This window comes from Vipera ursinii, assembly GCF_947247035.1.
Source record: "Vipera ursinii genome assembly, chromosome: 6".
Classification (NCBI taxonomy): Eukaryota; Metazoa; Chordata; class Lepidosauria; order Squamata; family Viperidae; genus Vipera; species Vipera ursinii.
In genome coordinates, this window is record NC_139515.1 from 69719804 (window position 1) to 69743468 (window position 23665).

At 43.3% G+C, this 23665-nt stretch overlaps 1 protein-coding gene across 1 annotated transcript in view; it reads left to right on the forward strand.

Annotated features, from left to right (window-relative positions):
* The window catches only part of KIAA1549, a 131623-nt gene that overhangs the window by 52603 nt on the left and 55355 nt on the right, over positions 1-23665 (forward strand). Inside the window, exons 2-4 of the mRNA XM_083366038.1 lie at positions 14028-16679; positions 17918-18006; positions 22755-22932. Coding sequence (XP_083222164.1) covers positions 14028-16679; positions 17918-18006; positions 22755-22932 — 2919 coding nt within the window. The remainder of the gene's footprint in view (positions 1-14027; positions 16680-17917; positions 18007-22754; positions 22933-23665) is intronic.

Consider the following 23665-nt stretch of genomic DNA (forward strand, 5'->3'; position numbering starts at 1 on the left):
ACAGGATTAGCCATTTATTTTACAAAGTAGTTTCCTTTATGTTGATATTAATCTGTATATTGTATTTCTTTAATTTGCCCTGTAAACCGCCCTGAGTCCTTCGGGAAAAGGGCGGCATATAAATCGAATAAAATAATAAATAAATATAAGAGGAAATGTTGGAGGACTTTTATTAGAATACATATATTCTAATACATTTGTGGAACTAGAGGATTCGGTGGTGAAATTCACATGTTCAATGTTATTGCTCACATTAATATAGAAAACTTTCCAACTTCAGTCTTTGGCATCTCCAGTTTTTCTGGGCTGAGGGTACCTACTGTACTAGGAATCAGTCTCCAAAAGATAGCTGTCATTCAATAAAGAAATGGACCATATGTACTATTATATTTACATTAAACACTAGTAATTTATTTAATTCTAGTTAATTCTAGAATTCACTAGTTCAGTCCTAAGTTAATTTTAGTTAACATGGTCATTCCTTGTGTATTTAATAATTAACTTCTGTCTCATTAAAGATTATAATTGGGTGAATACTTTCAGAGGAGACTCTATGGATCATTCTCAAGGTCTCATGTCTGATTTTGGAGACAAATGGTAAATCTTTGTATTAAAAAGATCAGGCAGCAAGTGAGGGAAATAACTTGCTTGGTATCCTAGCAAGCTGCTGCTTGTCAAAATAAAAAATTCAGAGTAATTAATTATAGTCTGAAATGTTGAGAGAACTGCTGTCCTTTTGGAATTGAACCTTTTCGTCCAACATTGCTATACATTCTGTGATTCAGCTATATGAATTAGGTTAGCTTTTGATAGGAACAAGACATGAATAAACACAGTTCCTTCAAAGTGTAGAAAGGCATGTCTCTGTATTTATTGATGAAGAATGCTTTTCCAATATAACAAAGATCTATTACATATCAGGTAAATAATTGAAGTGGTGCTGCTGGAAATCCTAAACCCAAGGTCATATTGGAGATGATACAAGCAATGCAGGATAAAGGATAGGCTGTAACCAGTAAAGGGACCGGCTGTGAAAGCATCGAACAGTAGACATAGTCAGAAACATTCACATGATACCTTGGCTGTTCCCATTCTCATCACTGTGTGAAATAAGAGGCTATTATATTTCACATGCCTATTAGCCATCTGTCATAACAGACTGTATTGAACAGAGAGCAGTGTTTTAAAGGCATCTCTTATCCAAGGTCCAGGTAACATTCTTTGCACAAAATTGAGGTGCACTAATCTATTCCTGACCGTTTTCTCTATTGTTTCTTTTTCCCCACAAATGCACATTCAATTAGGGCAAGGGTCTCTATTTTCCTCAAACTTTAATCTATGATTGGCAAAGAGCCATTTTACAGTCTTTACTGTTGTAAACACAAATACATATTCATGGGAAAAAGAATGAATTGTTGTTGAACACAGCAAGCAAATATATACCCAGGTTTTTTCTTATTTGTCACATTAAAATAAATACAAATCCTATTACCTTTGGGCTGATTATTCTATAAAACAAAGAGAACTACTTGATTTTGAAATCTAGTTTATTCTTAAAATGTGCACAACAATAAGCTCTTATCATGAACTAGAAGTTTAAGCTATTTATTCAAAGAATGCAAGTGGTCCAAAGTATGGAAACATGAGATGAAGAATCAGTGTAGGTTATCTTGTTTCAAGTGGAAAATGCTGACAGCTGTAATCAAGCTTGCTTTAATGTATTATGGCAGGTTCAGGCTGGTTTAGAAGCTTATGCTGTTCTCTGACAATTTTCTTTTCTGTGAAATAATATGAAAAATAACATTGTGTTTCCCTTTATACTTTTGAGCATATTATTAAACAAGAATGAAAGAAGCTGAAAGGGTGACTAAAAATAAGAGAAGACAAGAAGATCCAGTTTATGGTGAATGCTCCAACACTGGAGGTTTTTAAGAAGAGACTGGACAGCCATTTGCCTGAAATGGTATAAGGTTTCCTGCCTGAGCAGGGGGTTGGACTAGATGACCTCCAAGGTCCCTTCCAACTTTATTATTATTATTATGTTGGGTCCATCATGGAAGTTAAATCACTTATGCTGTCATGGGGTGGGGTAGGGATTTTATGGTTGTTGTTTATGTTGTGGATGTTGTAACCTGCCTAAAGTTAGTTTGCACATGCCCAAGATGGCGGACGTGCTTGGCTGAGCTCCGCGGGGAGCTCTGGCAATTTTGGCGACCCTGGGAGCCCCACAGGAATGTCATTCTCTCTGTGTCGGGGGTCTGGATTAGGGTCGAGGAAAGCTTCTGATGGTTACTCCTGGAGCTGCTGTGCTGCTTGTCTGGCTTTTCGGAGGGCCCCGGCTGTTCGGAGGAGTTTGGGAGAGCCGTGCAGGCCCGGAAGAACTGGCTGAGCCCTGTGCTGTGCTTTCCGGCGCTGACCAGCTGACTGTGCTCTGCGGCGCCGACCAGCTGTTTGTCGGGGCCGCGGGAGCTCAACGAAGCCAGAGGGAGCAGCTGGGCTGTTTCCTCTCTAAGTGCTGTGCTGTGCTCTCTAAGTTTGGAGTTTTGGAGGTTCGGGAGAGCCGTGCAAGCCCGGAAGAACTTGGTGAGCCCCGTGCTGTGTTTTGCGGCGCCGACCAGCTGACTGTGCTCTGCGGCGCCGACCAGCTGTTTGTCGGGGCCGCGGGAGCTCAACGAAGCCAGAGGGAGCGGCTGTGTTGTTTGCTGTCGGCTCTCTAAGTCTGGAGTTTCGGAGGTTTGGGAGAGCCGTGCGGGCCCGGAAGAGCTGGCTGAGCCCCGTGCTGTGCTCTGCGGCGCCGACCAGCTGATTGTCGAGCCGCGGGAGCTCAGCTGATTGTTGGGCCGCCGGAGCTCAACGAAGCCAAATGGAGGCCTCCGGAGGCTCTGGAAGAACGCGGAAGAACTCGGTAGAGCCTTGCTTTGTACAACACCGACCGGCTGGCTGTCGGAGCTGTGGGAACCCAGTGAAGCCTAGAGAAGTGTGGTGGAGGTCTTGGCAGATCTTGGGAGACCCGCACCCCGCGCCCCGCCAACCTGCTGATTCTGGCTGCGGCTATGCTGTTATGGGAGCCTGGTGGAGTCTTGCGGAGCCCGGAATAACTCGACGGAGCTTGGCGACCTTGGGGAGAACTTTCCAGTTGCTTGAGGAGCCGGATGCTGGTTGATTTATGACTGCTATTATGAACTACGGCTTGGAGCAGTGTCAGCATTTTAAGTTGGAGTGGTAGAGATGGCCCTGGTTGGCGTCTGGGACGGTTGGCGGTGAGGGAGTTGGAGTGCCGCGACCGTCTTGGCACGGTGACTATGGCTGGGTGGTGGAGTATGGACTTCTATGCCTGGACATCTGGAGGCATGGACTATTATAGCTGACTGGACCATATCCTTGAGCCCCACTCCGTGACTTTATGGGTTTTTACCCTAATCCATCTCGCTGACTGGTTTGCCCTATTGTCCTCCCTTTTTCCTTTCCCCTTGGGCTGTGGAAGGTGCCGGGTGTATAACCACTGTGAGAGAGTGGTTAAGAGTTAAGAGTTTCCATCTGTTCCGTCTTAGAGGTGAGAGCTCTAGGCGGTATCTCTCTCCCCGGCTGTATATCTCAGGCTGCTCCCCGGTTCTGACCGTTGTGAGAGAACGGGGATTGTCCCGGGGTTACCCAGCTCTAGTGGCAGAAGAGCTGGGTTTGCAGTCTGGATATTCTCCTTCCATTTTAAGATCCTCCCATTTTATTTATTTTGATCTGGGTCTGTTTTTGCTGTATTACCCAATTATTATCATGGTTTTGAGGTACTCCAGCACGGTTTTACTCGCCCTCAGGCGTGCCCCCCCATCCTGGGTGCGACCCGCCTTACCTTTTAATCTGCCTCTTGATGACGGGCTCGATTGATGGGACCCTGAAAGATGGCCGGGCAGGAACAGGGGCCTAAGATATAAATTTAATAAGAGGCCCCTGATTACTTTTTTAGCCAAATTTTTTGTAGGGTTAGGGAGGGGGGAGGGTTGTGGTTGGTTGGAGATGGGGGGTAATCCGCCAACTGTTGTTCAGGCCAGGCCCAGGATAGATCGCGTTGAGGGGGAGCCGGGGTCGGTCATCTCCGGAGCTCTGGAGCGGGTCGTGGGATTGCCAATTCCCACAACGATAGGGAATGGCAGCAGGTGTAAGATCAGAGGGCCGTGTCGACCTCCGGGAGGGCTTCTCCACTATTTACAAGCGGTGAGGCGCTCCGACCCTCTGTCTTCGACCCAAGGGTCTGGGAGCGGGGATGTGCAGCCACCTGAGCTCCGGCTGGTGTACCTGAATGCCAGGTCCGTTGCTAACAAGGCACCTCTCGTCCGGGATCTGGTCGAGGGTGAGCATGCGGACCTGGCCTGCATCACGGAAACCTGGTTGGGCCCAGAGGGTGGTATCCCCCTGGTTGATCTTTGCCCACCAGGCTTCCGGGTGCTACACCAGCCTCGGACTCAGGGTAGGGGTGGGGGAGTGGCTGTGGTTATGAGGGAGACCTTATGTCCGCAGGAGGCCACCGTTCCTCAGATAGTCGGGTGTGAATCTCTCTTATTGAGGTTTGGTCCTAGGGCGCAGTTGGGCTTGCTGCTGGCGTACCTTTCGCCTAGTCGCGCAGCAGCAGCCCTGCCTGAGCTTCTCAACATCCTCTCAGGGCTGGTGATTGAGTTTCCCAAACTTATGGTTTTGGGAGACTTCAATCTACCATCCCTGGGAGGAGCATCTGAGTTAGCTCGGGAGTTCATGGCTTCCATGACGGCCATGGACCTGACGCAGGTAATTCATGGACCGACTCATGAGGGAGGCCACACCCTTGACTTGGTTTTCTTATCTGGTCGGTGGTTAGATGATCTTGGTGGGGGCTCCCCAATTGTTATGCCCCTGTCATGGACCGATCATCATCTCCTGCGGCTGGTCTTCCGTTTTGCCACTCCCCACCGTGGGGTTGTTGAGCCAACTAGATGGTTCTGCCCCAGGCGCTTAATGGACCCTGAGAGGTTCCAGGCAGCACTGGGGTCCCCACCTGCCTCCTCAGCTCACAGCTCGGCAGACGCCTTAGTGGAAGCCTGGGAAAGGACGGCCACGGAGGCACTTGACCGAGTTGTACCCTTGCGGCCCCTGACCCGGCGCAGATCCCAATGGGCTCCATGGTTCTCCGTGGAGCTCCGGGAGATGAAGTGTCGGAGACGGGGCCTAGAGAGCGTTTGGAGGTCCAGCCGATCTGAATCCGACCGATTGCAACTAAGAACCCATATTAGGTCTTATCTCACAGCGATGAGGGTAGCGAGGTGTAACTACTTCGCTGCCCTCATCGCGTCCGCAGATAATCGCCCGGCCGCCCTGTTTAGGGTGACCTGCTCCCTCCTTAATCAGGAGGTGAGTGGGGAACCTTTGCAGGGGCGTGCCGAGGAATTTAGTCAACATCTGTCGGACAAAATCGCTCGGATTCGGACCGGTTTGGACTCCGACTGGGCAGTATCGGACGATCAGGACACGAGCGGTCTTGTCAATGTCACCTGGGAGGAGTTCGATCCTGTAACTCCGGAGGAAGTGGACAGGATCATGGGGAGGCTGAGCTCCACCACATGTTTATTGGACCCGTGCCCTTCCTGGCTGGTTTATGCAGCCCGGGAGGGGACACGAGGCTGGTTCCAGGCGGTTATATCTGCCTCTCTGAGTGAGGGTAGTTTTCCCGCCGCCTTGAAAGAGGCGGTGGTAAGACCTCTCCTCAAGAAGCCTGCCTTGAACCCGGCTGTTTTGAATAACTTTCGTCCGGTCTCCAACCTTCGCTTTCTTGCGAAGGTTGTTGAGAGTGTGGTGGCGCATCAGCTCCTTCTGGTCCTGGATGAAGCGGATTATCTAGACCCGTACCAATCGGGCTTCAGGCCCGGGTACAGCACGGAGACGGCATTGGTCGCGCTGGTGAATGATCTCTGGAGGGCTCGGGACAGGGGATATTCCTCTGTTCTAGTCCTATTAGACCTCTCAGCGGCTTTCGATACCATCGACCATGGTATCCTGCTGCGGCGTCTCAGGGGATTGGGAGTGGGAGGCACCGTTCTTCAGTGGTTCTCCTCCTATCTCCTGGGACGCTCGCAGTCGGTGTTGGCAGGGGGGCAGAGGTCGACCGTGAGGCCTCTCGCTTGTGGAGTTCCTCAGGGGTCGGTCCTCTCGCCTCTCCTGTTCAACATCTACATGAAACCGCTGGGTGAGATCATTCGTGGTTTTGGAGTTGGGTATCATCAGTATGCTGATGATACCCAACTTTTCATTTCGACCCCAAACCACCCAACTGATGCCCTCGACGTGATGTCCCGGTGCCTGGAGGCGGTCCGGGTCTGGATGGGGAGGAACAGGCTTCGACTCAACCCTGACAAGACTGAGTGGCTGTGCGTACCGGCATCTCGGGATATTCAGGATATCCCACCCCTCATTATGGGGGGTGAGTCATTACCTCCTGTAGATAGGGCTCGCAACTTGGGAATCCTCCTAGATTCACAACTCTCCTTAGAAGACCATATTGTAGCTGTGACTAGGGGGGCCTTTGCCCAGGTTCGCCTGGTGCGCCAGTTGCGGCCCTATCTAGACGGGGATGCCTTACGTATGGTCACTCATGCGCTCGTGACCTCTCGTCTTGATTACTGCAACGCTCTCTACATGGGGCTACCCTTGAAGACCACTCGGAGGCTCCAGCTGGTACAGAATGCAGCCGCGAGAGTTGTACTGGGAGTTTCCTGATACTCCCATGTCACACCTTTGCTCCGCGAGCTGCATTGGTTACCAGTTGTCTTCCGGGTGAGGTTCAAGGTGTTGGTAATGACCTACAAAGCCCTTCATGGCATGGGTCCAGAATACCTTGGGGAGCACCTGCAGCCGGCGTCAACTTCCCTCCGCCCAGTACGCTCCCACAGAGAGGGCCTCCTCAGGGTGCCACCGGTCAAAGAATGCCGACTGGTGGCCCCCAGGGGGAGAGCGTTCTCTGTGGGTGCAACGGATTTATGGAACCATCTTCCGGTCGAGCTCCGGATGGCGCCCGATCTCCGCTCCTTCCGGCGCGATCTTAAAACCCATCTCTTTAAACAAGCTGGCCTGGCCTGATGGGACGGGGTGGGATTTTTATAAACGACTTTAATTTTAAATTTGTATTAATTTTATGGGCATTGTTTAATCATGTTTTAATAATTTTAATTTTTGTATCTAGTTTTTATGTATTGCCCTGTTCACCGCCCTGAGTCCCCTGGGAGAAGGGCGGTATATAAATTAAATTAATAAATAATAATAAATAAATAAAGTTACCTGTGCTTGAGTTGGGTGTCCACATATAATTTTGTTTAATAAATAATAAATAATTACTTCATTCATGAGCCAGGTTCAATTGGCCTCTGTGTACCAATTATTGATTTTTAGAAATCACAGATTCTAGTTTTCTGGTTTAATGAGTAATTTGGCACAAAAATTGGTAAAGATGGCAAAGAAAAAAAGATACATGCACTAGAGATAATTAATGTGCATTAAAATGTTTGGGGATAATTTGCTACAAGAAAGTGCTAAAAATAGGGGGAAACAGAATGGTAAAGTGCATATGCACTTTTCTGAAATGTATCTCTAATATTTCTCCTCAAGAGTCTATGTTACACTGTAAGGTAAAGGTAAAGGTTCCCCCGCACATGCGTGCTAGTCGTTTCCGACTCTAGGGGCCGGTGCTCATCTCCGTTTCAAACCCGAAGAGCCAGCGCTTGTCCGAGGACGTCTCCGTGGTCATGTGGCTGGCATGACTAGCACGGAACGCTGTTACCTTCCCACCTGAGTGGTCCCTATTTTTCTACTTGCATTTTTACGTGCTTTCGAACTGCTAGGTGGGCAGAAGCTGGGACGAGTAACAGGTGCTCACTCTGCTACACAGCACTCGGGATTTGATCCACCAAACTGCCGACCTTCTGATCGACAAGCTCAGTGTCCTAACCCACTATATAGTTATAATCTAGCTTTATGTCTGTTCAGATTTCCTAGTTTTATGGCTATTAATTTTGAAAATGCATGGATAGGCTCTGCTGAAACTCATGAATGTGGCGGTGTAGAGGGTAGCAATATTCCAACAAAAATCTCTGTGTTGAGCCAGGAACACCTGCAAAGAAGAATATTAGGATAAAATAAGGCCATATTTCCAAGTCCACTAGGTTACACCATTCCACCACTTTCCTTAACTGTTCTGTAATTTCACACTATAGGTAGTTTGCAAAGTTGAGAAGAAGGCAACAGCAATCCAATTCTATGTTATTTTCCAGACGAGAACATGGAAGTGTCCCATGCAGACACCGGAAACTAAAATGAATTTGTAGGAGACATTCTCTTTTATTTATTAGCCTGTAACATTCTGTTCCCATAATTCATAGTTCTCTTTTGTGTTTTGCCATTCCAGACCTTAGACATAGTCTAAATTTACTGAAAATCCAAATTGTTTCATGTGCATTGTGGGCTTTTAGGCAAAGGGATGAAAACCTATCATAAAGAGCCAGTGTGTTATAGTGTTGTTAGCTCTTTGAGGTAGTTCAGACAAGAAGGACTGCTTGGAATATCAGCACTATTTTTACTATAAAACTGTGGGTCTTACTCCTGGCTCCCAAGGTCATCCCTACATCAAAAGTGGCTAAGTTGTTGGACCGGCACCCGAGAGACCCAGATCCTATCTACCTTCAGCCCCAGAAGTTCTGTAGGTGACTTTGCCTAAGGGACGCTCTCTCAGCTCAACCTACTTCACAGGGTTGTTGTGGGGGGAAAATAGGCAGAGGCAATGCAATGTACGCAACCTTGAACTACTGTATGAAATGTAGAATATAATTTTAACCAATAATTTGCTTTAGGAAATGAATACTGTTTTTCCATCCTAATTATTTTAATTATAAAATGAACAATTTTTGAATTTTTAATAACTGAACCAATTGCAGTTGAACTTTAAATTAGACAAAACATCTATAGATTTTATTAATAATGGACCTAATATTTAACTCTTCTCATGGACACGACAATATGTTCTTTCCATTCCCAGCAGAGGTCATAACTGAAGAGAGGTTCATTGTATGTTGGCATGTATGTTATAGTTTTCCCATTCTGATTTTGTCCTTAAGTAACAAACGGCTATTCCTAGAGAAACTTTTCCATATAGATTTATATAATAGTAGTAGTAGTAGTAGTAGTAGCAGCAGCAGCAGCAATAGTAGTAGTTGGAAGGGACCTTGGAGGTCATCTAGTCCAACCCCCTGCTCAGGCAGGAAACATCAGGAGAGTCTGCAAAATTCTAAAATCAAAGCTGAATGCTGGAAATATAATTAAAGCCATTAATACCTGGGCAGTCCCAGCGATACGCTACCCAGCTGGAATTATCAACTGGACTTTGGCTGAATTGGAATACCTAGACTGGAAAATGCGCAAACTTTTGAACATGCACCACGCTCTACATCCACGAAGTGACATAGACAGGTTGTACCTGCCAAGAAGAATAAGGGGTAGAGGGCTACTGCAAATCCAACAAACTGTAAAAGAAGAAAAACGAAGTTTGAATGACTATGTGAATCAAAGTACAGAAAAATTGCTGCAGGCTGTGAAAACAGAGAGCACTATAAAAATAACAGAAACAAAGGCAGAATATAAGGAAAAACGGCTGGATGACAGATTAAATAGATGGAAAACCAAAGCTTTGCATGGACAGCATTTGAAAAACATTGAAGGAAAATGTGGGCATGGCTTAAGATGGGAACTATCAAGAAAGAAATGGAAGGCTTAATACTGGCTGCTCAAGAACAAGCACTACAAACTAATGCCATGAAAGTGAAGATACAAAAATCTACTGACAATCCAAATTGCCGACTTTGCAATGACAAAGTTGAAACGGTTTCACATTTAATATGTGAGTGCAGCGAAAATTGCGCAAACTGATTACAAAGCTAGACATGATCGAGTTGCTAAACTAATCCACTGGGCATTGTGTAAAAAATATGACTTGCCTGTGTCTGAAAAGTCGTAGTAACATAGGGTGGAAAAAGTTGTCAAGAATGAGAGGCTGAAGATCTTGTGGGACAAATTGCCATTTGGAACACAATACGCCAGATATCGCAGTCGTAGAGAACCGAAGCATATAGTTGATTGATATTATTGTACCAGGTGATGCCAGAGTCAAAGAAAAAGAACTGGAAAAAATTATGAAATACTGCGACCTGGCCATTGAAACTGTGCAATTATGGATGAAACGTGTAACAGTGATACCCATTGTCATCGGGGCACTGGGAACTATGTCCAAAAACTTTGCAAAATACATCAAGAAATTGCAGCTTCCTGCAATAACTCCAGCAAAGCTACAAAAACTGCGCTACTCAGAACATCTTACATTTTAAGGAGATACCTGGTTGATACTTAGGATGCTGGCAGCAACCCGTGTCAACCATTAGTGCCAGTCAATTTGAGTGTTCAGTTGACTGAGTTTCATGTTTAATAATAATAATAATAAAAGGTGGAAGGGACCTTGGAGGTCATCTAGTCCAACCGCCTGCTCAGGCAGGAAACCCTATACCAGTGATGGTGAACCTTTTAGAGACCGAGTGCCCAAACTGCAAACCAAAACCCAGTTATGTATTGTCGAGTGCCGGATGGGCGTGACCATTGGGTGGGTGTGATCCATTGGGTGGTCAATTGGCTGGGCGTGGTTGCAGTGGTAATGGCAGAGTGGGTGGGACAAAAAAGTTCAATCAATTCCAACTTTGCGAGATTTTTTTTCCCCCACAAGAAGTTTAAATTGATTGATTGATTGAACCTTTTTTTTTGCACACTGCAGCGGAGGCCTAAAGCAAAAAGGTTTTATAAAACCCAGCTGAAGGCCTAGGACTTGGGCGACAGCGCACATGCCCAGAGAGAGGGCTCTGTGTGCCACCTGTGACATACGTGCCATAGGTTCGCCACCATGGCCCTATACCATTTCGGACAAATCGCTGTCCAGTCTCTTAAAGACTTCCAGTGTTGGAGCATTCACCGCTTCTGGAGGCAGGTTGTGCCACTGGTTAATTGTTCTAACTGTCAGGAAGTTTCTCCTTAGTTCTAGGTTGCTTCTGTCCTTGACTAGTTTCCATCCACTACTTCTTGTCTTGCCTTCAGACGCTTTGGAAAATAGCTTGACTCCCTCTTCTTTGTGGCAGCCCCTGAGATATTGGAACACTGCTATCATGTCACCCCTAGTCCTTCTCTTCATTAAACTAGACATACCTAATTCCAGCAACCGTTCCTTATATGTTTTAGCCTCCTGTCCCCTGATAATCTTTGTTGCTCTTCTCTGTACTCTTTCCAGAGTCTCAACATCTTTTTTACATCGTGGTGACCAAAGCTGGATTGCTGAAGAATCCAATGCATTTCTGGTTTGCCTGGCTTGTTTTTCACTGCAAATGAAATGTTGCCTATGAACAAATCCAACTCTTCCTCCTAGCCTTTTTTCCCCCAGGACAAAAATCAATACTAGTAGAACTGCTTTTCAGCGAGGTATTATTGACTTGTTATCCTCCACTGTCAGTGTAAATAGTGGGAGAAAGAGTAATGGAGGGTGGGAGCAGAACCTGAGTGGAGAAATATGTGGAATGGAGTATAAGCATACTTTCTGAAGTAGTAAAGCTCATATTTTATAATTACATCTTCAGCTCATGTGGGAGGGCAATGCTGATAAGAAGACCTGATCCATGCTAATTGTCAACTGACTGTGTGCTTTTCAATGTACTACATCATATGGGACTCCGAAGACTCAAGAGCTTCCTTCCGGAGACGGGGCCTAGAGAGCGGTTGGAGGTCCAGCCGATCCGAATCCGACCGATTGCGACTAAGAACCTACATTAGGTCTTATCTCGCTGCGATAAGGGTGGCAAGATCTAATCACTTCGCTACCCTTATCGCGTCTGCAGATAATCGCCCGGCCGCCCTGTTTAGGGTGACTCGCTCCCTCCTTAATCAAGAGGTGAGGGAGGAACCCTTGCAGGGTCGTGCCGAGGAGTTTAACAATTATCTGTCAGACAAAATCGCTCGGATTCGGACCGGTCTGGACTCTGGGCAGAGTCTGGCGATCAGGACACGGGCGGTCTTGTCGATATCACCTGGGAGGAGTTTGATTCTGTGACTCCGGAGGAAGTGGACAGGATTATGGGGAGACTGAGCTCCACCACATGTTTATTGGACCCGTGCCCTTCCTGGCTGGTTTATGCAGCCCGGGAGAGGACACGCAGCTGGTTCCAAGCAGTTATATCAGCTTCTTTGAGTGAGGGTAGCTTCCCTGCCGTCTTGAAAGAGGCGGTGGTGAGGCCTCTCCTCAGGAAGCCTGCCTTGGACCCAGCTGTATTGAACAACTTTCGTCCGGTCTCCAACCTTCGCTTTCTTGCGAAGGTTGTTGAGAGTGTGGTGGCGCATCAGCTCCCTTTGGTCCTGGATGAAGCGGATTATCTAGACCCGTACCAATCGGGTTTCAGGCCCGGGCACAGCACGGAGACGGCATTGGTCGCGCTGGTGAATGATCTCTGGAGGGCTCGGGACAGGGGTCATTCCTCTGTTCTAGTCCTATTAGACCTCTCAGCGGCTTTCGATACCATCGACCATGGTATCCTGCTGCGGCGTCTCAGGGGATTGGGAGTGGGAGGCACGGTCTTACAGTGGTTCTCCTCCTATCTCCAGGGACGCTCGCAGTCGGTGTTGACAGGAGGGCAGAGGTCGACCGCGAGGTCTCTCGTTTGTGGAGTTCCTCAGGGGTCGGTCCTCTCGCCTCTCCTGTTCAACATCTACATGAAACCGCTGGGTGAGATCATTCGTGGCTTTGGAGTTGGGTATCATCAGTATGCTGATGATACCCAGCTTTTCTTTTCGACCCCAAACCACCCCAGTGATGCCCTCACCGTGATGTCCCGTTGCCTGGAGGCGGTTCGGGTCTGGAAGGGGAGGAACAGACTTCAACTCAACCCCGACAAGACCGAGTGGCTTTGCATACCTTCATCCCGGGTTTATTCGGACATTCCACCTCTCACTATGGGGGGCGAATTATTACCCTCCGTAGATAGGGCTCGCAACTTGGGAGTCCTCCTAGATTCACGGCTCACCCTGGAAGACCACATAGGAGTTGTGACTAGGGGGCTTTCGCCCAGGTGTGCCTGGTGCGCCAGTTGCGGCCCTATCTAAGCCGGGATGATCTATGCACGGCCACTCACACGTTCGTGACCTCTCGGCTAGACTACTGCAATGCTCTCTACATGGGGCTGCCCTTGAGGACCACCCGGAAGCTCCAACTGGCACAGAATGCAGCCGTGAGAGTTGGGATACTCCCGATACTCCCATGTCACACCTCTGCTCCGTGAGCTGCATTGGTTGCCAGTTGTCTTCCGGGTGAGATTCAAGGTACTAGTAATGGTGTTTAAAGCCCTACATGGCAGGGGTCCGGAGTACCTTAGGGAACACCTGCTGCCGGCGTCAACTTCCCTTCGCCCTGTGCGTTACCACAGAGAGGGACTCCTCAGGGTGCCACCGGTCAGAGAATGTAGATTGGTGGCCCCCAGCGGGAGATCTTTCTCTGTGGGCGCCCCGGAGCTATGGAACCAGTTACCGGTTGAGCTCCGGACGGTGCCCGATCTTCGCTCCTTTCGCCGCGATCTGAAAACATACCTGTTCGAACAAGCCGGCCTGGCCTGAGGGGGGATTGGTGGGGTTTTTTATTATCTTTTTATTGGGGTTTTTATTAATGTACCAACTGTTTTTATGGGCATGTATTTAATTACTTTTTAATTTTTGTAACTTTGTGTTTTATTCTTGCCCTGTACACCGCCCTGAGTCCTTCGGGAGAAGGGCGGTATAGAAATATTATAAATTAAATTAAATTAAATTAATCTTTGGCAAAAAGATTTCATGAAAATGATAGCCTTGGGTTAGTGAATTACTGTAGCAGTTTGACACCTTAGAGTGATGATATCAACTTTATTTAACCTAATTATTAACACTTTTCTTTCTTTTTTCATTTTTAGATGACATCTATTTGGAGCAGAACATTTCTTCTCTTTTGCTGAGTCAAAGCACTGTGGGTAACAAGACACACACAGCCTTAAGTGAAAGCACAAGAGATTCCAGGGCAAATACAGTGTTTCCTGAGTTGTCATCACCAGTAACCACTCCTTTTGAAATGACCTCATTGGACCAAGAAGCGGGGAGCAGAGCCTCAGTTCAACAAAATGGACCAGCACTGGATTTTTCAGTAACAAGCAATGAAGCCATCTTAAGTGATGATAGATTTATTAGTTTAATTTCAAATGCACAACAGACTCCTTCACTGAAGTCTTTTGTAGAAGACGATCATTTGGGTTCCTATCCAGTAAAGCCAACTAAAGAAATACTACAGACTTTATTGTTAGCACCTTCACTAGCTGTCTCCTCTTTGCCACTTGATTATGTGGGAACATTGCAGACAACTTTGCAAAGGGCTGCCTCTGCCCCCCATATTTCTCTTCTGCACTTGAAATCTTTTGATGAGACAAGTATTGCTCTAACTCCATACAGAGACTTGTTGATGCCTCAGACTGACTTACATTCTGTTGCATTAGAAATGGCAGATGCAAGTCCTGGAAAAGAAGGGGAGAATTTGCCATCTTATCTTTTCTCTTCAACTTCTTTGCTTTTTGATACTATTATAGAACAGTCACCTACATATGTCAATACACAAAGCACTTACAGATATCCTGAAGCTCACTATAGTATTAACAGCAGTTTAACTGGGACACTGGGTCCAAAATATTCATCTGTCCTAAGCATTTTTAAAGAAAGTCCTATTTCATTAACAGGGGCAACTATGTTTTCAACCCACTTTCCTTTTATTTTTCCTCAGACCATTTCCTACACAGAGGCAACTGCTTTCAATACTCCTTTTAATGAGATGTTTTTTACACATGAGCTTTCCCAGAAATCCTCGAGAAATGAAGCATCAATTTTTCCCAGCCACTCAGAAAACAAACTCAGTGATTCCAAAAGTCCAGTGCCTTTCACTAAACCACACACGTCATGTTTGTACTGTGACTTCATCTCAGCTTCTCCAGAGTCATTTTTTTCAATGCGACCAACAGAAAATGAGGTGGGTTCAGGCGAGTATGGTGAGACACTCTCATTTATGGTCTCTGATGTAAAGAGTGTTGCATCGCTTACATCAGAAATTAGTGATTTCTATGATGTGCCTGAATCTCCTCCTGAAATCTTTGATACTAGTTTTCCATCAAGACCTGTTGTTTCATTTTCTTCAAGATTTACTGAACTCTCTGAGTCAAATTCTGTGGATATTAGCCTTAAAAGTATATTTACATCTATTCCCCCTTCCCATTTTTATAGCCAGTCTTCTGAAATTATTTCATTGGAAAGCAATCTGGTTAATTTCTCCTATTCTGTGTCTGAATTAGTTATAGTAGAATCTAGTACAAGTATTTTGGAAAATGTGTTTTCTAAAGTGGCTACAATTTCTCCAGAATCTGTCTTCATGGAGACTGTGAGTGTACCATCCATGACAATGAGAAATTCAATTTTGCTAGAAACATCTGAATTTATGCCGTCAGAAACCACACATCTATTTAGCACAGCACTAGAGTACTTTTCCATAGAGGACTCAGCTGTCAGTAGATCAGACATTGTATCCAGCCTTTCATTCAGACCCTTTTCCTCTGAGTCAACTGACCTGTCTCATTTTTCATCTGCTGCAAAAACATCTTTTCTAGCAATGCCAAGTGATTTATCAACACTTTTACCTCATATTTTGCCCACACTCCTTCCATCATCTGTGCTTTTTGACAATTCAGCTGGTTGGAGTTCAGTTGAGCAACCAGCTGTTCACATCACAAGTATGGAGGCTTCTCAAGTCTCATGGCAAAGTTCATTTTTTAATTCAAGCTCATCTTCTTTTCCAGTTATGCACAGTTCTGAAGTAATGCCATCATCACATTTCTATGTGAACTCCTCAGTCTTACTAGAACCAACATCAATCTTGATGGTAGAATCTGAATTTTATTTTACCTCAGCTTTCACAGAAGCTACCTCTCACTTTGAGTCTTATTTCACTATTGACACCATGTTAACACAGCAGCTATCTGTGTCAGCTTCACAGCCTGTTTTCACCAGCAACATCTATGGGGATGATACACATGTGAGCTTGTGGTTCACATCATTTCAGTCAACCCCTGTCTTAACATTTTCACCTTTTTTGTTAACTACAGCTACCGTTGAAGATAGTGGTGCTACTGCTAATTTCAGTCCATTTTCTTCCTTCACTGAGGTACCTTCAGATTTTTTAAAAACAACTCCTTATACATCGTTGTCCACAAATATGAACAGCAATGTAATTTCACCTACTGGACCAATGGTTATAGAGACACCTTCATCTGTGAATACTGCAGTTGAATCTGATGTTCTAACAAAAACAAGCATGACTGAGCATATTAGTATGACAGCCTTTACTGCCACCACTTCTAGTAGCAAAATAGGACTTTCTTCAGTTACCAGCAGTACATCAAGTTCATCTACATCCTCTTCAACCTCTATCTGGACCCCTACCCAGGTTACAGTGGCAACCAGTCCTACTACCACAACTAAACAGCCTTATGTTTGTGACATTACAGTCCCTGATAATTATCTGGTAACAACTGGTAAGAGATTTTCTTATTTATATTTCTTATTAAATATATATTTATACCACACTTTTATGGCATTAGAGTAGAGGTAAATGAACTGATATGATGGAATGCAAACCTCTTGAACAATGCATTAACTTTGCTGCTGTAATAATTTATTATTTTTTTCATATAATCTAGTATTTCTATTACTTAAATGCTGCACCTAATAGAGATTGATTGGGAATAGAACATTCTGGAGAACTCTTAAAATATTCTATGCTACACCTCTTGTGGACCATCCCATTCCTAAAGTGCTTCAACAGTTTCTGGGAGTACATTGGAAGTGACTTGAGTTGTCCCAGATTTGGAATTCTGGATGAAAAAAGCTTGTTCTGGGGTTATGTAACCTTCTACCCACTTCAAACCAGTTCCAGTTTAGATGACTCAATTCCAGTTTGATTCACTTCCAAAGGCTAAACTTCCTTCTGTTCAATTTTAAAAAGTCAACCTTTCCTAAGCTCTCATCATCCTCTGGCATGTAGGAACTACAATTTCCAGAACTCTATGCTAACCTTTTAGACACTGCAGTTCCAGTATAACGGGATAGTTCTAAATTAATAAGGTTGCTGTAATGCATATTATTATTCTTTGTCTCATTTAAAAGTGTTGAAAGTATATAGAATTCTGTCAAAAAAGGGATAGGCTTAGCTATCAGGATACGTTATGAAATGCTTCATACAAATAAGGTAATTCAAGAGAGGGGGCAAGTGAATTGCAGTGGGCCTTGTCTTGCTTTAGGTTCAAGGTTCAAGCCTAAGCAAGACAAGGCCTGCTGCAATTCACCTGTTCCTCTCTTGAGTTATCCTGCATTGAATTGTTCCCTGCAGCAAGTTGGCCAGGGTGAGTTGTCCCATTCCGATCAGAGACGAAGCAATCAATAGGTGGGAGTGTATGGTAGAAGTGAATGATATGATCAGCAGTAGAACTTAAGAATTTGGTCTTTGTCCTGTCTCAGATGTGAGTTTTTTTGGATTGCTAGTACTGGCACTTTGTGATTATATATCTCTGCTTGGTTACAGATTCTAAAATGAGAACTATCTCTACTGTAAGGCTTGCATTTCTTAATAGTAATGTCTTTATTATTTTCATAGAAAAAATTAATTCCTCACAGTTCTCTAGTTATCTCACTATTTGAACTGTTGCATCTAAGTCTATATATATTTCTAATAGCATCTAATAGTCTAATACTATTTATTGATTCGTATTTTCAGTGCTAGCACGGAAATCTGTAGTACAAAATGTCAGTGAATCCATCAAAGAAATCCTGAAAAATGAATTTAGGAGAATGGTAGAACTAGAGGTAAGTGATAGACAGTTTGCTCTGTGCAGATCATTATATGAGTTAAAGACATTTTCATAGAAATAACTGATGAAGGTGGGAGTAGCTTGGATGTTAACTGATAACTGACAACTGAATCCTAAGTGTGTGCATCTTTGCATGGTGCCATGTAGTATGGTGGGTATGGCCTATTCTTTGCTGATCCAAGAGGTCTCAGAGCAAGCTCTTGAATCTGCTTCTGTAAATATGATTAAAACAACAGATAAAAATTAATTCAGTTCTACTTTACAAAACAAACAATTGCTATATTTTTTCCAGTATACCAGTCAAAAGTGGGATGTGATTATAATTTGCAGAAATATTTAGTTGCGACCCTTAGACTGCAGACATTGCACACAACTCATTTCCCGCTATCATAATACCCTCAGATGAAATTCAGGGACAAAAACATCCATTTTCAGTGGTGTGCTTTTCCTGTATTCCCCCCTAATATAATTGATTAGCTGCCTTCCAAAGTTCCCCTTTCTCTAATGAATTGAAATACTTTGGCTTGCCTGCTTTGATTACATCATTGTGTCAACTGTTATACCTCCTGCAAATCTTTGTGTCTGATGGTTGATCCAGTTTTGTGAAGAGGTTAAGATAGCAGGCTACAAACTGGGAGTCTGTGAGTTCTAGTTCTTCCTTAGACAGGAAGCCAGTTGAGTGACCTTGGGCCATTCAATTTCTTTCAATCCTAGGAAGGAAGCAATGCAAACCACTTCTGAAATCTTGCCAGGGAAACTGCAGGGACCTGTCTAGGCAGTTGCCAGGGGATCACACTGACTCAAAGGCATACACACACACACCTTTGTTAGCTGAAAAAAAATTGATTTCTGATGTAGCATATTCACTGTGGGTGTGTTTTGTTGCTTAGAGTTGCTTAGTTCTACAGACTAATAGAAAACCACAGTGATTGGAGAGCACAGATGCAGTTATTTTTATAGGAGCAACAAAAAATGCTTCGTAAAGGCCATTTGCCATCTGATATTAAAAGTAAAAATCAGAAAACAGAACAATCTTAAGAATGCACTCTTTGTTGCATCAGTGCTTTCTTCATAAGAATGACAACTTTATCTTATAAAATAAAGTAGATAAGAGGCATTTGAAAGTATGAAAAAATGCTGTAACTGAAAACAACAGAGAATTCTGAGATATTTGGCAATTAAAAGATACATATATTGAAACCTGATCACCAGTTCTTAGCTGTATTAACAATCTTATTCCTAACAGATTAAAAATACATCTGTATAAATACTATTCTCAGTAGAGGTATTGAATATGGATATCTTTCTCTCTTTTTTGTATCATAATGGGTAAGTCTGGATTCCACACAACATCTTTTCATTTGTGATTGAGATCTCAGCTGAATATTGAAATCTAAAATCCTGTTTAAGCAGGTTGCTGACATCTGTAATGGCTAGGATCAGAACAAAGCAAATTGCAAGTTAATTTAGATGCTTCTGATCACCCAGGTAGCAGACTAGAGAATAGAAATTCAAATTATGTTGGGTGGAATTTCTTAAACTCCTGGATTTAACCTTGAGTAGAGTTTCTGATTTTAGAAATGTTCAGAAGTGTGTTTGCACAACTAAGTTAGTTCATTAGATGCACACATTTCTGAAATAATGTGATCTGGCCTTGGTGTCAACATTACAAATTCTAGTGTAACAAACACTCTCTTTTCTTTGAAAAAGTTTCTTGGAAACTTCCTCTGACACAAACATCTATGGTCCAAATGTTAAACTGGGATTAGTTATAGGAAAGAAAAAAATGTCCCCAACACTTTAATTTACATCATTCTGTTTCTAAGCAAAATTCAACCTTTTAGTTATAAGGTATTTGAAAATTTATGTTTCATTATATAAGCTTGTCTGCAAGTCACTGTCTCCAAGGGAGAGTAAAAATTTGCCTTCTTAGTTTAATGAAAGCTGGAAATTGGTATTATAGTTTGGTTGAGGGTCATTTGTGTTCCTACTTATCTGCCTTTATGGATGCCCATTATTGTTGATGATATTGCTGGAATTCCAACTCTTTAAAGCAACCCTATCCTTTTTTTCAGGGATCAAATCAAATTCAGGAATCATGCATACAATTATAAGTAGACATGTATCTAATATTTATGTATGATATAGAAAAGATACCTAAATGAATGTAAGCTGCAGCAATAATAGGTAGTGTGGGGGGCATAGGCACCAACGTAAGTCTTCCATAGCATTTATTTTCTGAAAATAATCTATGTATGTCCTGCCAGTCCTATAAGATTAGCTCCCCTTGAGCTCCCCTTGAGCAAACTCCGTCACTCAAATTTGTAAACAGAATTGAACAAATATTTTTGAAATTCTTGGTTTTTTTACTCCTTCTGCATACCTGTATACCCAGTTTCCCCTTGATTTACACTGAAAGCCTCTGATGAATAAAATTTGAGCTCCAATCAGTTTACAGTCTGCTGCATTTTTTTTAAACCAATAATGCACATAACCTTCCATGCTTGGTTTGTCCTCTAGAAATCATTTATCTTAAAGCAAGAAGTCATATTTCTGTGCACTTAACTCATGTTTGCTTTATGATTGAATGGTATGATTGCCTGTTTTCTCTCTTGGGCAGAGAATAGTTTCCATTCCTAATTACAGCAAGGTAAATCTTGACTGCACTCACCTCCCTCAAGAAAGAGATTTATGTCTTGCAATGGAATTTTGCCAAGATAGCTATGTTTTGAAATTAACTGCTGTGCAGCTTAATAACCTCTACTAATGACTTGTTGTCAGATGGCTTGGAAATGCATTCCCTAGTGTGAAACTCTTGCAAACAAACTTGGCTTGCTGTTAAATTGGTTTATGTAAAGTACAATTCAATGGTAAATATTTGTGTGGATTCCATGGTTTTGCTTTTCCATGGTCCTTTACATTTTGTGTTATGGCTAACAAGAGGTTTTCTTTTATTTGGGGTTGTGCAAGAGAATCTTACTTTTTAATGCAACACCATGACAATGTATGCTTTAGAAGACACAAACACATGTGGCTGCAATTTAACATTAATGATTCAGCCTTAATGTAAGAAGCACAAAATATGCAAAATTGTAAACTTTTATTAGAACAGTGCCTGGCAGAGAAAAGAAATGGCAAATTATGGAATCATAATGGTTACATAAATCTATGGTTCTGTTGCAAGACAATTAACTCACAGATACTGGATTTATTTATGTAAGTTTAGAACAGGTTGAACATTCTAGATTTAATTTCAAAGAAAGAAATAGTGCAACAAAAAGCTTGGTAAATTACATGTCAAATGATTAAGGCATGATCCTTCTTTTAAAACATTTTTTGTAGTTGTTACTAGTATTCAATCACCTGGCTTAATGGGAAGTCATGATTATGAGAAAAGTGTGCCACAGTGTCAAAACACAAAAGTCTACTATGCAAAAGCTGCATTTAGGCACTCCTGAAAACATGTATGAAGTATGCATGAGAAAGCATGTTATTTGAGTAGCAACTTTAAATTAAACATTATTTCCTGGAGCCATATGAACCCAGAAAAAAAAACATACTTCATTAAGTAGTTACTATCCACCTTTGACATGAGCACCCCCCTGCATTCTAAAATTATCTTTTCCCCTTTGAACCTGAATTGCTGCATAGCCCTGTTAACTGTGACTTAAGAACCATGGGTGATTAATGTAGCTTGATCCATCCCTTTATGTTTCAATGTCGGAGACAGTCCTCCAGCTCACGAAATGCCTGTCTATATAGACAGATCTTTATAGACAGATCGCTAACCTTCTGACAACATCTGGAAAAAATGCAAAATTGAAAAGCCACAATAATTTACTGAACAGATTGGCTGTAATATCCTGGGATGCTGACGCTAACATTCTACAAACAACAGCCTTGGCTTTGGTTTATTCCACAGCTGAGTATTGTGCCAGCATGCGCCCACACCCAAATGGTCGATGTCCAACTCTGCTAGACAATGCACATCAACTCTGGCACACTGCATCCCACTCCTGTGCTCTGGTTACAGTACTTAGCAATATCATACTGCCCCACATTAGAAGATAACAAGCTCTCATCCTGATATGGTTAAAGATGCTGAACAACAAGACCCTCCCTATTCACCAGGACAATGCACAGCCCGTCACAAGATTGAAATCCCACAGGCCAGCATGGAAAACAGCTATTTACTTAACATTTACCCAGTTTAATCCTGAGAATGCCTGGAGAGAGGAATGGTCCAAGTGGTTCTTGTGGCTTGACCATTAATAATCCCTCTACCAAACCATCTGGCTTTAACCTATCTCTCTCTGTCTGGTTGAAATTGAACAGAATTAGGTGTGATACTGGAAGAAGTGCCTCTGCTCTGTATCAGTAGAGATGGAAGGATTCCCCTTGTTGTGATTGTGGTGCTGATATGCAAACTATTAAACATATTGTGCAACATTGCCCATGACATGTGTTCTCTGGTTCCCTAGAAGATCTCCACAAAGCAATGCCAAAGGCAATTGCCTGGATAGCTGAATTGGATATCCAGTTGTGAGGCCACTGCCATACCCTGTAGAAGTTTTGTATAACATTATGTGGATTCTCTTCTGTCAATTTCTCATCATACGCTAATGGTGGCTGAAGAAATTCATTACCACAACTAGTGCACAGAAATCTTTCTATAAAAAGATTATGCAGTGCAGAAAATAGTGCTACTTTTAGGGATTTAAAACTCTCTTATTTTTAATATAGGTGTATACGCTTTCTCCCAAATTCTCTTTTCTGGTGACCTCGGGGCCTTTTGTTTACACGGCAATTGCTGTCATCAATGTCTTGGTGAACAGCAGCCTTCTTTATGGTGAAACACCTCTCATTTCATCCCTGCAACCATCTCTTCCTGCTCCTGCTCTCCAGTTCCAAGTGCAAACTGGTAAGCCCCATCACTTTTGTACTGTTTCTGTGCTAAGAAAGAATCATGGACTTTTGATGATCCAAGATTTGTTAAAGGGAAGACACTTGAATTTAGGGTTAATACACTTTGAACCTAAGATATGTGCATATGTTCAAAAATAATATTACTTAGATCTGCTATTGATAGAAAATTCAGTATATACCGGTAAATGAAAAATGGAGAATAGAAGTTATTGTCTCCAAGGTGATGTCCTATATATTATTTCAGTTCCTGCAATTTTCATTCACCTGGTGATGAACTTTTTAACAAAGAACATTGGGAGGTCCCAAAATCTTCATTAGCCCAGGGCATTCTTTCTACTGTCCCTAATAGATAATACAGGCATGAATGAAGGAATCAGTGGAAGAGAGGTGCAGCGGTTTAGCATTCATGCATGAAGTTAGTATAAACATGGCAAGATGCTAGAGAGATATTTATTTATTTATTTAGTTAGATTTATATACCGCCCTTTCCCGAAGGACTCAGGGCGGTTTACAGGGCATTTAAAAGAGAGTCAATACAAACGTTAAAACAAATTAAAAAGATTAAATAAAACCCTGAGAACAATAAAAAACCCAATTTAAATTGAAATTAAAAAAATTCTCAGCCTGGGCCAGAGAGCTCGAAGAGCCAGGTCTTCAGGTCCCGGCGGAATGAACGGAGGTTGGGGGCAGTCCTAAGCTCCGCAGGCAGCTGGTTCCACAGGGCAGGC